This window comes from Callionymus lyra, chromosome 8 (genome assembly GCF_982586985.1).
Source record: "Callionymus lyra chromosome 8, fCalLyr1.hap1.1, whole genome shotgun sequence".
Classification (NCBI taxonomy): Eukaryota; Metazoa; Chordata; class Actinopteri; order Syngnathiformes; family Callionymidae; genus Callionymus; species Callionymus lyra.
This window is the reverse complement of record NC_141825.1, coordinates 14065148-14082472: the sequence shown is the minus strand read 5'-3', so window position 1 is coordinate 14082472 and position 17325 is coordinate 14065148. Positions and strand designations below refer to the sequence as shown.

At 40.1% G+C, this 17325-nt stretch overlaps 2 protein-coding genes across 2 annotated transcripts in view; one reads left to right on the top strand and one right to left on the bottom strand.

Annotated features, from left to right (window-relative positions):
* LOC148073745 (transcription factor Maf-like) overlaps nt 1–9374 on the top strand; it is a 54381-nt gene extending 45007 nt beyond the window's left edge. Inside the window, exon 3 of the mRNA XM_087797116.1 lies at nt 9299–9374. The gene's annotated coding sequence lies outside the window, so the exon portion shown is untranslated. The remainder of the gene's footprint in view (nt 1–9298) is intronic.
* wwox (WW domain containing oxidoreductase) overlaps nt 9147–17325 on the bottom strand; it is a 175326-nt gene continuing 167147 nt past the window's right edge. The window contains exon 9 of the mRNA XM_087797110.1: nt 9147–10075. Coding sequence (XP_087653236.1) covers nt 9884–10075 — 192 coding nt within the window. The 3' untranslated portion in view covers nt 9147–9883. The remainder of the gene's footprint in view (nt 10076–17325) is intronic.

Sequence of the window (17325 nt, the reverse complement as noted above, 5' to 3'; positions counted from 1 at the left end):
GTTTGCTGATGATACAGTGATTCATACTGAGGTTAAGAAGAAGAAATGAAAATATAAGAATCATAATTATATTCATTTATTTTAAGGTTTAAGTGCAGCGCAGAACCATTGTCCCACACCTACACACACCTACACACACACACACACACACACACACACACACACACACACACACACACACACACACACACACACACACACTGTCCTCCTGCGACGACCCTCTCAGTCACGGTGGTTTTAGAAACTCATTTTTCTCTGTTTCTTAACTGGCTCGTCCGTGTGGATCAATATGGATCAGATGTGTTATTTGGAAACATCTGTCACGCGCAGATAGTGAAGTGGAGACGTAATGTGGCGGTTTAAGGCCACAGGAGGGTGTGTGTTGTTCTGTGTGTACAGGTGTGTGTCACACACCGTGTTATTAGGTTGGTGTGTAGGAAGCTTGAGCTTCACACCTCCATCTCTGTCATTTTTGCTACTCCGTGTGCGCGTGTGTTTGTGTGTGTGTGTGTGTGTGTGTGTGTGTTTGTGTTTGTGTGTTTGTGTGTTTGTGTGTGTGTGTGTGTGTGTGTGTAGGTGTGTGTGCGTTGTGACACTTTACACTTTCTACCAGAAGAGAAAAACCGCATCCAGCTAATTGAAATCATCCTTTAAAATCTTCCTTTAAACAGGCAGAAACCTCAAGCAGAACCAGACTTAAGTTAAAGTCCTAACAATACGACTTTTTAAAAGTTAAGTTTGAAGATGGATCTTAAACACAGAGAACGTGTCTGCCCTCCGGACTGAAGTGTGTCATGGGTTCCACAATAGAATGCCTTAAAACTGAAGGCCCTGGCTCCGAAATCTACATTTAGAGATGTGTGGTATAACTAATAGATCTGAGAGTAAGGATCGCAACATACTAGAAGACTGATGTGTTTGGATTAGATGTGTGATGTTGGTGCTAGATTATATGAAGTTTTGTAGGTTAAAGGTCAAATAATGAGTTGATTTACGTGTCTCTTAAATAGATGTTGGACTCTATTGTATCATCAGTGTCTGTTCGTACAAAAATCTCTTTTCATTGAAATATTTACATTAGAACATGTGCTTAAGCCTCGCCCACTGAAAATACTTGTTTTTCTGGAGATGAAATCACACCCACTCTGCTGTGATTGGTCAAGCATCTAAGTTTGTAACTGTGTGTCATCAATTCGGGAAGTCTCCACCTCCAAGAAACTCATTGTATAAACAAAGCAGGGCATGATTACACCTGGAGGAGTGAAGCCATTATTACATCATAATAGACTCCACACTCATAACCTCTCGTTCGCCGAGATTTCAGACGGGGGGAGAACTTTATAAAGTAATAAGTTCAAAACATGGTCATGATGAGAGATTTACTGCTTCTTGGAGAGAAAGACTTCAATGTTTGAAACCTGTCAGTCAGGAGAGTTAAAGATTGACATTAGTTGCTCTTTAAGAGAATGATTTACAATTTTATTCTAAATTCAACTTTAATCTTCAATATTTCTCGCCCTCTATAACGGGTCACGAGGTTCACTGAGAATGTGTGGCTACATCAGTGATAATAAATCTCAAGAAATCAACAATGCCAAAGGGATTCACAAGCATTATTATTATAAAGATTGTCTTAAAAGAACCGATTCTGGCTTCACAGGGTCAACGCCAGTTTAAACCACTCTTTTCTTTTCTTATTTGGACTCCTGCTGTTGAAGTTAACAGAATCAGAAAATGTTTGTTGTCAGTAAAAACAACACTGGAATTTTTCATTCATTGCCAAAACTGGATTTCTAAATACATTATAAAATAGAATACAGAAATAATTACAATACAATAAATGAAATAAAACCAAATAAGTGACTCGTACATTCAAGTTGATGTTAGTTGTGTTATCTCAGGGTCAAGGTGTTTATCGGGCCTCTGGGTCACCTTGACCCTGAGATAACACGAGAGTTAATACAATTAAATAATTAATTAATGAAATATCTGAAGTATTAACTGATATTTAACTAGAATTGTTAATGTATTCCCTCTATATATAGTTTAAAAACTTTGACTTAAGAACATTCAAATTTATTTCAGTGCCAAAGATTTTCTTTGCATCATTTAAGGACTTGCTGAGAACTGAGAATAATTAAAATCTAGAAATGTGCTAATGGCTACAGTAAACGATCAGAGATTTTTCAACTACAGGTTTGTATTTTAATGGTATTTTGTAACATTTTGTGTTTATGATGCATCATTTTGTGTAGTTTTGATATTCTATATTTTGAATTATATATTATAACAGACTAATGTTCAAATGATGCTGACTATCATGAAGGAAGCGAAAACATTTGTGTAGTTTTGATATTCTATATTTTGAATTATATATTATAACAGACTAATGTTCAAATGATGCTGACTATCGTGAAGGAAGCGAAAACATGTGAGAAGAAACAGTGGAGACATCATTTACAAAATGACACCTTTGTATTTTCTTTACAGTTTGAGATGCACAGGAAGGAAACTTCGTCAAAAACTCAAAACTCCATCTGAGTTTTTGTGTTTCTCTGCATCAGCAATAAAACACCTCGTGGCGTGTAAACGTGTCATGTTGGTTTGATCATTTTTTTTTGGTGCGTCACCGGCGCTGAAATCCTAATGGACGGCAAAAGTAGTTTCCAGCTCTGTTATGAAGATATATAAGCGTTTTAATCGTTGAGGAGAGCGGGAGAGTGGGAGGGCGGGGGGGGGGAGAGAGAGGGGGTGAGGTGGGGGAGGCAGGCCAACTGAGTCCAAGAGTTTATTGCTGCCGTAGTTAGATGGTAAATTTCCTCCTGGCAGATATTTATTGAGTTAGTTGAGTCTGGAGAGAGCTTTAACATTGATTGTGATCATTAAATATATCCGCTCAAAATGGCAACATGGCGTTCCCTCCGTCAACGGAGCCGATCGGCGGAGAACAAAGGCGCAATCAAATCAATCCTCTCATAATTATTCTCCGAGCGGCCGGATTAATCACGGGGAGAAATAAAAACAATAATGGAAAATGAAATGGTCACTCGTAAACAATTACCGCACAAATTGAAATAAAGTCGGCGAGCAGGAAAAATGAAGTGCGAAGCCGACGGATTAAAATAACATCCGGAGACGTTTTAATATTTGCTCGACGGACGATCATCGCCGTTGTTTAACAGAGGAGTGAGAGTGTGTGTTCGGCAGGGTGGGGTCAAGAGATCAAGGTCCTCCTCCCCCCCCCTACCCTGGTGGGAGAGCATCCCTCCCTCGCCTCCTGGTTCACTGAGAGGAAGTGTAGCTCATTGATTAGCTATCAGATGATTCCGATACATCCTGATCAATAGGACTTTGTATGAAAGCCAAAGAGAAAAGAGCTTCTTCCTCCAACACACTCATGGAGGCTTGTTTGTTGTTCCTCCTGCAGATGCTCTTTGTTTCCTCCCACTGAAGCTTCCCTCAAACGCCCGGGATTACTGGAGTCGAGGCTCAAACTCTCAGTGTGTCACTGGTCTTTAATGACGGGGACTTAACTGTCAATCTTAACTTAACTGAAATATCTTTCTTCAATTAAAGAGAAAATGTTTCTGTACATTAATATATTTCATTTCTTGGAATAGCTCTTGTTTTGGATTTTGTATTATTTTAACGGTAGATAATTAGTTAAAAATGACCATCAGATATTAACGTATAATAGTTATTAAATAGTACTATCGGGAAAATGGTAAACTATTGAGAGCGTGATGGTATTTGAGTCATATTTGTACGTGCAATTTTTAATGTATGGTTGATTTGTTAATTCTTGCAAATACTTTAAAAAAGAAATAAGCAAAGTTACAAAAAATGAGATTAACCAAATATATTCTGTGACGTCATACATAAGTGAAGTACATTATTTGACATCATACATAAGTGAAGTACATTATTTGACGTCATACATAAGTGAAGTACATTATTTGACTTCATACATAAGTGAAGTACATTATTTGATGTCATACATAAGTGAAGTACATTATTTGACTTCATACATACAGTAAGTGAAGTACATTATTTGACTTCATACATAAGTGAAGTACATTATTTGACGTCATACATAAGTGAAGTACATTATTTGACGTCATACATAAGTGAAGTACATTATTTGGACGTCATACATAAGTGTAGTACATTATTTGACGTCATACATAAGTGAAGTACATTATTTGACGTCACACATAAGTGAAGTACATTATTTGACGTCATACATAAGTGAAGTACATTATTTGACGTCACACATAAGTGAAGTACATTATTTGACGTCATACATAAGTGAAGTACATTATTTGACGTCATACATAAGTGAAGTACATTATTTGACATCATACATAAGTGAAGTACATTATCTAACATCATACATAAGTGAAGTACATTATTTGACTTCATACATAAGTGAAGTACATTATTTGACATCATACATAAGTGAAGTACATTATTTGACATCATACATAAGTGAAGTACATTATTTGACGTCATACATAAGTGAAGTACATTATTTGACATCATACATAAGTGAAGTACATTATTTGACGTCATACATAAGTGAAGTACATTATTTGACATCATACATAAGTGAAGTACATTATTTGACATCATACATAAGTGAAGTACATTATTTGACGTCATACATAAGTGAAGTACATGATTTGACGTCATACATAAGTGAAGTACATTATTTGACGTCATACATAAGTGAAGTACATGATTTGACGTCATACATAAGTGAAGTACATTATTTGACGTCATACATAAGTGAAGTACATTATTTGACTTCATACATAAGTGAAGTACATTATTTGATGTCATACATAAGTGAAGTACATTATTTGACTTCATACATACAGTAAGTGAAGTACATTATTTGACTTCATACATAAGTGAAGTACATTATTTGACGTCATACATAAGTGAAGTACATTATTTGACGTCATACATAAGTGAAGTACATTATTTGGACGTCATACATAAGTGTAGTACATTATTTGACGTCATACATAAGTGAAGTACATTATTTGACGTCACACATAAGTGAAGTACATTATTTGACGTCATACATAAGTGAAGTACATTATTTGACGTCACACATAAGTGAAGTACATTATTTGACGTCATACATAAGTGAAGTACATTATTTGACGTCATACATAAGTGAAGTACATTATTTGACGTCATACATAAGTGAAGTACATTATCTAACATCATACATAAGTGAAGTACATTATTTGACTTCATACATAAGTGAAGTACATTATTTGACATCATACATAAGTGAAGTACATTATTTGACATCATACATAAGTGAAGTACATTATTTGACGTCATACATAAGTGAAGTACATTATTTGACATCATACATAAGTGAAGTACATTATTTGACGTCATACATAAGTGAAGTACATTATTTGACATCATACATAAGTGAAGTACATTATTTGACATCATACATAAGTGAAGTACATTATTTGACGTCATACATAAGTGAAGTACATGATTTGACGTCATACATAAGTGAAGTACATTATTTGACGTCATACATAAGTGAAGTACATGATTTGACGTCATACATAAGTGAAGTACATTATTTGACGTCATACATAAGTGAAGTACATTATTTGACGTCATACATAAGTGAAGTACATTATTTGACGTCATACATAAGTGAAGTACATGACGTCACTGAACTGTTATATTGACGTAGCTAACGAAATGCTAACAGTTATATAAAAAAGCTGACAGAATTAACAGTTAAAAGCACCGTTATTACATATAAAAACAAGTGTTTCCACACCTAGACGTTAGATATATGTAAGTAGGCTTATAAAATAGCTATTTAACAAACTTTTACAGGTTATCTCTCCAACTTTATTGCTAAGTTAGCGCTTTAAGTAACGAAGCCACTGAAGCTAAGCTAACGATGCTACTAGGAAGTGCCTTGTATTGAAAACAAACAACATGTTAGCACCACGGACAGAGACGAGGTCGTCGATGATGTCATGTGGCTGTGATCATTTTATTGTTGTGTACTTTTGTATCCGTGTGAGACGAATAGTGTGATCATTTTATTGTTGTGTACTTTTGTATCCGCGTGAGACGAAGAGTGTGATCATTTTATTGTTGTGTACTTTTGTATCCGTGTGAGACGAAGAGTGTGATCATTTTATTGTTGTGTACTTTTGTATCCGCGTGAGACGAAGAGTGTGATCATTTTATTGTTGTGTACTTTTGTATCCGCGTGAGACGAAGAGTGTGATCATTTTATTGTTGTGTACTTTTGTATCCGTGTGAGACGAAGAGTGTGATCATTTTATTGTTGTGTACTTTTGTATCTGCGTGAGACGAAGAGTGTGATCATTTTATTGTTGTGTACTTTTGTATCCGCATGAGACGAAGAGTGTGATCATTTTATTGTTGTGTACTTTTGTATCCGTGTGAGACAAAGAGTGTGATCATTTTATTGTTGTGTACTTTTGTATCTGTGTGAGACGAAGAGTGTGATCATTTTATTGTTGTGTACTTTTGTATCTGTGTGAGACGAAGAGTGTGATCATTTTATTGTTGTGTACTTTTGTATCCGTGTGAGACGAAGAGTGTGATCATTTTATTGTTGTGTACTTTTGTATCCGTGTGAGACGAAGAGTGTGATCATTTTATTGTTGTGTACTTTTGTATCCGTGTGAGACGAAGAGTGTGATCATTTTATTGTTGTGTACTTTTGTATCTGCGTGAGACGAAGAGTGTGATCATTTTATTGTTGTGTACTTTTGTATCCGTGTGAGACGAAGAGTGTGATCATTTTATTGTTGTGTACTTTTGTATCCGTGTGAGACGAAGAGTGTGATCATTTTATTGTTGTGTACTTTTGTATCCGTGTGAGACGAAGAGTGTGATCATTTTATTGTTGTGTACTTTTGTATCTAGGTGAGACGAATAGTGTGATCATTTTATTGTTGTGTACTTTTGTATCCGTGTGAGACGAAGAGTGTGATCATTTTATTGTTGTGTACTTTTGTATCTAGGTGAGACGAATAGTGTGATCATTTTATTGTTGTGTACTTTTGTATCTGCGTGAGACGAAGAGTGTGATCATTTTATTGTTGTGTACTTTTGTATCCGTGTGAGACTAAGAGTGTGATCATTTTATTGTTGTGTACTTTTGTATCTAGGTGAGACGAATAGTGTGATCATTTTATTGTTGTGTACTTTTGTATCTGTGTGAGACGAATAGTGTGATCATTTTATTGTTGTGTACTTTTGTATCTGTGTGAGACGAATAGTGTGATCATTTTATTGTTGAGTATTTTTGTATCTGTGTGAGACGAATAGTGTGATCATTTTATTGTTGTGTACTTTTGTATCTGTGTGAGACGAATAGTGTGATCATTTTATTGTTGTGTACTTTTGTATCTGTGTGAGACGAATAGTGTGATCATTTTATTGTTGTGTACTTTTGTATCTGTGTGAGACGAATAGTGTTATCATTTTATTGTTGTGTACTTTTGTATCTGTGTGAGACGAATAGTGTGATCATTTTATTGTTGTGTACTTTTGTATCTGTGTGAGACGAATAGTGTGATCATTTTATTGTTGTGTACTTTTGTATCTGTGTGAGACGAATAGTGTGATCATTTTATTGTTGAGTACTTTTGTATCTGCGTGAGACGAATAGTGTGATCATTTTATTGTTGTGTACTTTTGTATCCGTGTGAGACGAAGAGTGTGATCATTTTATTGTTGTGTACTTTTGTATCCGTGTGAGACGAAGAGTGTGATCATTTTATTGTTGTGTACTTTTGTATCCGTGTGAGACGAAGAGTGTGATCATTTTATTGTTGTGTACTTTTGTATCCGTGTGAGACGAAGAGTGTGATCATTTTATTGTTGTGTACTTTTGTATCCGTGTGAGACGAAGAGTGTGATCATTTTATTGTTGTGTACTTTTGTATCCGTGTGAGACGAAGAGTGTGATCATTTTATTGTTGTGTACTTTTGTATCCGTGTGAGACGAAGAGTGTGATCATTTTATTGTTGTGTACTTTTGTATCTGCGTGAGACGAAGAGTGTGATCATTTTATTGTTGTGTACTTTTGTATCTGCGTGAGACGAAGAGTGTGATCATTTTATTGTTGTGTACTTTTGTATCCGTGTGAGACGAAGAGTGTGATCATTTTATTGTTGTGTACTTTTGTATCCGTGTGAGACGAAGAGTGTGATCATTTTATTGTTGTGTACTTTTGTATCCGTGTGAGACGAAGAGTGTGATCATTTTATTGTTGTGTACTTTTGTATCTAGGTGAGACGAATAGTGTGATCATTTTATTGTTGTGTACTTTTGTATCCGTGTGAGACGAAGAGTGTGATCATTTTATTGTTGTGTACTTTTGTATCCGTGTGAGACGACGAGTGTGATCATTTTATTGTTGTGTACTTTTGTATCCGTGTGAGACGAAGAGTGTGATCATTTTATTGTTGTGTACTTTTGTATCTAGGTGAGACGAATAGTGTGATCATTTTATTGTTGTGTACTTTTGTATCCGTGTGAGACGAAGAGTGTGATCATTTTATTGTTGTGTACTTTTGTATCTAGGTGAGACGAATAGTGTGATCATTTTATTGTTGTGTACTTTTGTATCTGCGTGAGACGAAGAGTGTGATCATTTTATTGTTGTGTACTTTTGTATCTAGGTGAGACGAATAGTGTGATCATTTTATTGTTGTGTACTTTTGTATCTGCGTGAGACGAATAGTGTGATCATTTTATTGTTGTGTACTTTTGTATCCGCGTGAGACGAATAGTCCACGTGTGTCCAGGGATGTGAGTCTATATAGGTTACACACCTGTGTAGATAGTGTCGGTCGGAACATGTTATCAGCCTCTATCTCTGCGTGTGTGTGTGTGTTTGTGTGTGTTTGTACACTAAAAGATGACATATTAATGGATGTAACGCCTACAGAGAGTGACGTCTCACCCCCGGCAGTTTGTTTTAAAACCAAAAGATATTCAGGGAAATATAATTTTCTGATCCGTGTTATCTGACTTTAGACCCTCGATGGGTCCGACTTTTAGGACTTTTTTTGGCTGAAAAAGTGAAAAGGATATTGAAAAGAAAAAGAGCAGAGACAATAGCTTTATTTTGAAAGTACAAGTACAAGAAAGACTTAAGACGGTGGATCTAAAGGGAAGAGATGACAGAATAATGTGTGAAATTCAAAAGTGTCAATAAGAGATCAAGACTCTGACAGGTTCGTGTTGTATTTCTTTCAGATTTTGAAGCTTTTTCAACCCTCGGCAGCGAGAATGCCACAAAGCACAACGTCCCCCCACGGCTCGGCTGAAAAACCCACCTCTGACGGCCGAACGTCTACGATCAGAAACAAACACCAGGAAGTTCTACTCAACATCACCGAAAACAAGGGAGTAAAAAAAACACAGAACACCTGAAATCGATTTGGTCAACAAAAAACAATATGAAATAAGCCCCTCCCCCTCCGCCCCCCCCCACCCCACCTCCAGCACACGCCCAAAAACCAGAAGGTGTAAATAGTGTACAGACAAAATATTGTACATAAACAATCAAACCTCCAGTGTGTTTGTCATGTGACCCCCGTGTTATCTTCAGCATGAGGGCGGAGCTTCAGGCTGAACGTCAGGGACACGATCATTCGTAGTGAAGTCAAGAGAATATCTACGGTTTTTAAACTAGCAACCCCCCCCCCCCCCCCGAGTCTGCATCTCATCCTGAACTTTGAGGGACCGGCGGCTCTTCTCTCTCTCGCAGTCTTCATCCTTCTTTTTTTTTCGAATCCCTAAAAAGTCCATGAACCTCCTCGGGGTCCCCCCCCCCCCTCTTCAGAGCGCCTGGACCCCGGCCGGGCCCTCCGACACCAGGCGCTCGCTGAGCTCCCACAGCGAGGCGGCGCAGTCCGGGTCCTGGGCCTGCAGCGAGGGATGGCAGCGGAAGCAGTTGTTGAAGTACATGCCGCCCAGACCCTCCAGCTCCGGCGCCGCCGCGCAGTACACCGTGGTGGCCGCGCCCTGTTGCTGCAGAGGTGGACACACAGTGGAGGGACACACGTGAGGGACTTTTTTTTTCTGGACACGATGGAGTCTTTATCGCCACGGCAACGCTGTAAATATATTTATATACATATATTTATTTATTTATGTCACGTGTTGTTGTGTACAGGGGGGGGGTTACAAACCGGACTCCGGATCCTGCCGAGAGACAACAGTCCTGTGAACGGGTTTATTATTAAGATCCGATATAACATGATTTTTGTTTTGCACACGTTACTTCATATAAATCGACTTTGTTCACTCTATTACAAACGACTTGTTCCAACAGAAGATGAAAACACACGAAACGATCACAACTTTCAACAATTTTACTTATGGTGCCAACAAAAACAGTGAACTCCCATGATGCCTTTCTACACGCTGCTCTGTTGAGCGAAGGCCGATTGGTCGGCTGGGCGGCAAAGCTTCATGGGAGCTGGTCAGGTCAAAGTTCGTGAGAGGGATGGAACATCATATGTTATGTTTAGTTGGCAAGTTCAAATAAAAGTTACAAAATAAATGTCTTTCTACACGCTGCACTGTTGAGCGAAGGCCGATTGGTCGGCTGGGCGGCAAAGCATCATGGGAGCTGTTCAGGTCAAAGTTCGTGAGAGGGATGGAACATCATATGTTATGTTTAGTTGGCAAGTTCAAATAAAAGTTAGAAAATAAACGTCTTTCTACACGCTGCTCTGTTGAGCGAAGGCTGATTGGTCGGCTGGGCGGCAAAGCATCATGGGAGCTGTTCAGGTCAAAGTTCGTGAGAGGGATGGAACATCATATGTTATGTTTAGTTGGCAAGTTCAAATAAAAGTTACAAAATAAACGTCTTTCTACACGCTGCTCTGTTGAGCGAAGGCCGATTGGTCGGCTGGGCGGCAAAGCATCATGGGAGCTGTTCAGGTCAAAGTTAGCGAGAGGGATGGCCCTTTCATATGTCATGTTGAGTTTGCAAGTTCAAATAAAAGTTACAAAATAAATGTCAGATACAAGAATAGTTTGCGAAACCAACGCAATAAACGAGGGATCACTGCACTCGTTTTCACCTCCTCCTCACTTTATTCTACTACTTTCCCAGAAGCCGAAAAGTTGTTTTGATAATTAAGCCCCGCCCCCTCGTTCAGCATAATAAGTGAAGAGAAAAGTCGACTTTGTTTTCCTGGCGTTGAACCTTCAAATCCTCCTCCAGCCTGACGTTAAATTGACTCAAATCCGGCCGAACTTCGAGGAGACGTCGATCAGGACGGAGTCGCTTCAACGAAGCTTAAGCCTCCCCAAAAAAAAACACCGTTTCTCGTCCTGTCAGGCGCGAGCGTCCGGACGAAACCTGCTTATTCCCCGCGAAAGCGACGCGACCTATCAGTCGGTAATTAGCGTCGGCGGCGGGTTCTGGGCGGAGAGGGAGAGAGAACGCGTGACATTTGAAAATGAAAGTCGTAGAATAAACACGTCAAAGAGAATTACACGCGCGACTCGGCCACTCGGAGACGGATCTTTCATGTCGGGGCTAAAAGCTGCTGTGACGACTGGAGTCGACTTCTGTGCGGACACATGAAATGGTTCACCTCTTTATCTCGTTCGGCGGGGGAGGGAGGGATGGGGGAGAGAGAGGGGGGGGGAGTGAACGCAACACTGACGAGAGTCGAGCTCAGAGCTCTGGCTCGCATAGAGACGTCGCTCTCCGACGAAACCGCCGCCAAATATCCCGAACAGCAGCTGTTTTTTCCTGCGAACGTGCGGGAAAAAGATGCTTCTCCGGGGAGGAAACCACGGGGCGAGGCCGCGCCGGCGATTGAAGGGCGTCGCGATGAAAAAAAAAGTAAAACGACAGATGAAAAGGAGACGTCGGCGTCGTCCGTCTCCCCTGGCAGCTCGCCGATAACTTCCCTTCCCGTTACAAGTCGACGAATCAAAGAGCGACAAATGCCAGCGGCGGTGACGCACATCTGATCTCAGACGCCTTTCATGAAGTTTATACACTTTCATCCGATGATCCGTCAGACCGGGCGAGAAACTCGCGTCGGTTTCCACAGAACGAACACATCAGTGCGATGATTAATAAACATTAATGGTTAATGAACTGATTCTTACTGGTGCGCCCCCTGCTGGGGGGACTTCAGCCCCACGTCTTATCCGCTAGACACCGTAAACCAACGACTTATTTTTTCTGTACGAAAACTAGGCGATAAAACCGTGACGATTCATTCACGAGAGCCGCAAAACTCTAGAAAACTTTCATCAACTATTAAAAAACTGTACGTTGAACAGATACGAGATCCAATCACAATAGAAGAAGGAGTGGGCGGAGCTAAAATCAATTAGAAGAAGAGGCAACAAGAGGTGTAGAAAACAAGTTGACAAGTCAGAATCAAAAACACGACAGAAGAACTAGTCGACTTCATCTGTGTTAAATCTACGATGACAACTATTGGAGGAAGTTGACGCTTCAAAACGTGAAAAAACAACGTCGCCTCTAGCTAACTAGCTAACAAGCTAACTAGCCGAGCTAACAAGTAGCAGGATGTCTCTGACACTGAAAGTTTATTAACTTTGACATAACTTTGTTGTTACATTTCCATCTCAAAAGCACAGCGAGAACATACCTCCGCCAAGGAGCCTAAATTCACGCATTAAATCTTATCGATCAAACGTTGGCTTTTGAAAAAAAGTTAAATAAAAGTTTCCTTCTCAAGTTTTCGAAGCTCCTCTCATGGTACTGGTAGAAATCTAAAACACATTATCGAACTTAAACAAGCAAACATTTCGTAGCTACAGTCACATGACAGTTGATTTATTGAAGTCGATTGTTATTGTGCTGTCAAGGTTTTCACATTTTACAAAAAAATGATAACAAATCCACACCGTTTTTTTGTTACGCTGGATTTTGTTTGTCACTTTACTTGGCAAAGGTAAAAAACATGTTTTGTGTTCGACCCATGTCTTCTTTCACCATGAAACCCTTCTAAACCAGGGTCCAACTTCTCTCCGGAGTTCACGCGACTGTTGTCCGAGCGAGGCGGGGTCAGGGTCCGGGACACACTTCCACCAGAAGTCGGTGCAATAATCCGTGAGCTGCTCGGGAGTGTGAGCTCGTGTACAGTCTCACGCAATAACAAGCGTATTCTAAAGCAAACCTGGGAGGCGTGATGTGACCGTGTTGTCGTGTTCTGTTCAGTGTCTTCCTACTCTCCTCCTCCTCCGACCCCTCACCCCCCGCCCTGTGCATGTGACCCCCCACCCTTCAACATCTGTAGGTACGACATGCGCCCCCTTCAGTCCAGTCGTGTAAATAGACCCAGAACTGTAGAGCAGTCTGTCCCTGTACATTTGAACCTGTAAATACAAACAGCTATGCATGCTGAGAACCTAGCAATTCTTTCAGGTACTTTTATAACCCAAAATTCTCATACGGCATGAGTTGAAAGAAAAAAACAATAATAATGTTGAAAAAAAGAAAAAAGAAAAAAAGGTAAAAACGTTCTATTGTCAGACAATATCCTCTCTTGGACAAGTGTGTGTAGAGTCTTCCTGTTTTCTTACTCCTGTGGCCGATTCTCTTACTTCTGTGTTTCTGCTCAACATCCGTGTCACTTGGTGTTTGTGTCGCGGCGCCGGGTCGAGGCGGCGACCGCGGAGAAGGAGGGTCAGCTGACCTCTCTCCTCCAATCAGAGCCGGTCTTTCTTAACCCTCCCCGTGGTTCCCGCCTCAACCCCGCGCTCAGGTCTCCAGGATCCTCACGTCGTCGTGGGACTCAAATGGATCGTGATTCTGTTTAAGGAATGTTTTATTTTTGTTTTGTTTTTTTGTTTTTGTTTTTTAAACATGTGATGTTTTAAAATAGATGGAGGTGTCTGATTTTTAATCTGTGCTAAAGATATTTTACATTTAATAAATAATCGCTGAAATCAAAGAGTTGTCCAAGATTTTGTGTGCGTTTTCAGACGTTGTGAGTCTGTTTATGATCTTTTTTGACACGCAATAAAACTCACTTAAAGCCAGAGGAAACGTGTGTGTGTGTGTGTGTGTAGTGTTACGAATGTCTGTGCAGTGTGTGTGGGAATATATTTGTGTATTTATTGTCATCACATCTGTAAGGATGAGCGTGTACTTATCTGTCTCTGTATGAAAAGTTGTGTTCTTGTAAGGTTGTTTATGTAGAAGGATGTGTGTGCAGTTGTGTGTATCCATCTATAATTGTGTGTGGGTTTTTGTAAAGGTGTGGATGTGTGTGTGTTCATGTACATCTGTAATTATTTGTGTGTCTTTTTTTGTGTTTGTTGTACAACATGATTTTTGTAAAATGGGGTTTGGTTCTTATTTTACTGTGTGTGTTTGTAACTATTATTTAACATACGAGTGATTGTGTAAATGTGTGAGTCTGAAAGAGTATATTTCTGTGTAAGTGTGTGACAACATCTATTCAAATGCCTATGAATTGAATTGGGTTTTGTGCATATTTGTGTAACTGCATGCTTTACTGTGTGTGCGTATGTTAGTGTATGGGTGTGAATGTGTTCAGTTTTGTTCATTATGTATTTTATTGTGTAGTGCTGTGCATTTTCACAAGTTTCTGTGTGAATGAGAAGAAACGTTGTGAGTTTTGGTGTTGGATTGTGTGTGTAAATATGTACCTTTGAGTCTGTGTGTGTCTTGAGTGACTGAGAGTGTGTTTATTGCATAAGCGTGTGTGTAGCATTGATAATATTGTTTGTGTGTTTACATGTGTCATGATACCTCAGTGGTGTGAAATACGATTGTTTGTCTGTGTGCGTGTTTGTTTGTATTCAGTTAATTTATATTTTGTATTTTATTGTGTAGTGCTGTACATACTCACTTCAAGTTTGTGTGTAAATGTGTTTTTGAGGGTGGGTGAGGAGTGTTGGTCCGTATTTACGTGTGTAAATATGTACTTGTGTGTCTTTTGGAACTGAAAGTGTGTATGTGTGTTCAGAAATAAAATGTATATGTTTGTGTTTATGTACATGTTTGTGTATGTGTGTGCACCTATATAAACGTATCTAAGCGTGTGTCTGTGTGCGTCTGTATGTAAGCCTGTGCGTCTGTGTGTGTCTGTATGTACATGTGTGTGTGTAGTTGTGTTTGTGCATGTGTGTGTGTGAGTATGTGTCTGTATGTTTGTGTATGTATGCATCTGTGTGTACATGTGTGTGTGTGCATCTGTGTGAACATGTGTGTGCGCGTCTGTGTGTGCGTCTGTATGTATGTGTGTGTGTAGGTTTTTTGTGCGTGTGTGTGTGTATGTGTCTGTATGTAAGCCTGTGCGTCTGTGTGTGTCTGTATGTACATGTGTGTGTGTAGTTGTGTTTGTGCATGTGTGTGTGTGAGGATGTGTCTGTATGTTTGTGTGTGTATGCATCTGTGTGAACATGTGTGTGTGTGCATCTGTGTGAACATGTGTGTGCGCGTCTGTGTGTACGTGTGAGTGTGCGTCTGTATGTATGTGTGTGTGTAGGTTTTTTTGTGCGTGTGTGTGTGTATGTGTCTGTGTGTGTCTGTATGTAAGCCTGTGCGTATGTGTGTGTCTGTATGTACATGTGTGTGTGTAGTTGTGTTTGTGCATGTGTGTGTGTGAGGATGTGTCTGTATGTTTGCGTGTGTATGCATCTGTGTGTACATGTGTGTGTGTGCATCTGTGTGAACATGTGTGTGCGCGTCTGTGTGTACGTGTGAGTGTGTGTCTGTATGTATGTGTGTGTGTAGGTTTTTTTGTGCGTGTGTGTGTGTATGTGTCTGTGTGTGTCTGTATGTAAGCCTGTGCGTCTGTGTGTGTCTGTATGTACATGTGTGTGTGTAGTTGTGTTTGTGCATGTGTGTGTGTGAGGATGTGTCTGTATGTTTGTGTGTGTATGCATCTGTGTGTACATGTGTGTGTGTGCATCTGTGTGAACATGTGTGTGCGCAGGTCTTTTTGTGCGTGTGAGTGTGAGTATGTGTCTGTATGTACGTGTGTACGTGTGTGTGCGTCTGTGTGTGTATGTGTGTGTGTGTGTGCATCTGTGTGTACATGTGTGTACATGTGTGTCAGCTGAAGGCAACTCTAACCCGGTTCCTCCAGAACGAGGCGTCACTCTCCATTCATGGTGACCAGTCAAGCGGGCGAGCGACGGATTATCTTCCCCCGAACCCCTTCGGAAGCCCGACCAGAAACACCCCCCCACCCCGACACCCTCCTGGCCACGACGCCCTGACCTTCGACCCCACTCATGATAACGCGGCTTCATCGGAGGCAGTAATTACAGCGAGAGCCGCGGCCGATGAATGAAAGTGCAACACGATTCATTGGGTAACTCTCCTCCATCTTCGCAGTGACCCGCTCTCCTCATCACGGCGCTCCCCGGTGATTAGGCGCCCGCGGTCATCGGCGCCGACTAAACTCTAATTCATACCTTCCATTAGCCCCCGGGCTGCAGCTAATACTCACCTACCAGCAGCTCACTCCCCGGAGGAGCATTAGGGGCAGGAAGGAAGTAGAAAATCTCCCCCTCTCTTCTACGTCCTCGACACCCTGACACTGAACCCTGGCTCTGTCGGAGAACTTGTCCGGGCGAGAGTCGCCCTGGTGCCGAGAGAAATATTGCTCTTATTATCCCAGATTTATATTTCCATAAACATCTCTGCACTTTTCTTTTCTTTTAACCAGCTTTTATCAGCACAGAAAGATTCTACTCAGAGTTTCTCCTGGATGACCGAGCTCCTTATTATCAGTTTTTCTCTATATGATTAGCACTATTGTGTCTGTTTTTGACTATTTTGTTATGTTTGTTTTCATTTATTTTTGGTTAAATTTACAAATATGAAAACTTAAAGATCATCTAATGTCAAACTACAACTCTCTTGACTCACTCACAATGTTCAAGTCTTCGTCTCCAAGATGCAGTGAGTCTCTCATCAAGATGTTATTACTTTATAAAGTTCTCTCCCGTCTGAAATCTCGGCGAACGAGAGGTTACGAGAGCAAAGACCATTATGACGTAATAATGGTCTTCGCTCCTCCAGCCAGCTGTGATCACGCCCCCACTTTGTTTATACAAAGAGTTCTTTGGAGGTGGATAATTCTGGGATTGATGACGCGCGGTGACAAGCTTTGATGTTTGACCAATCACAGCAGAGTGGGTGGTCATGGTAAACAAGATTTCATCTCCAGAAAAAAACAACATTTTTTTTAATGAACGCATTAGTTGCCTTTTAAATAGGAAGGCAAAAAGGACTACAA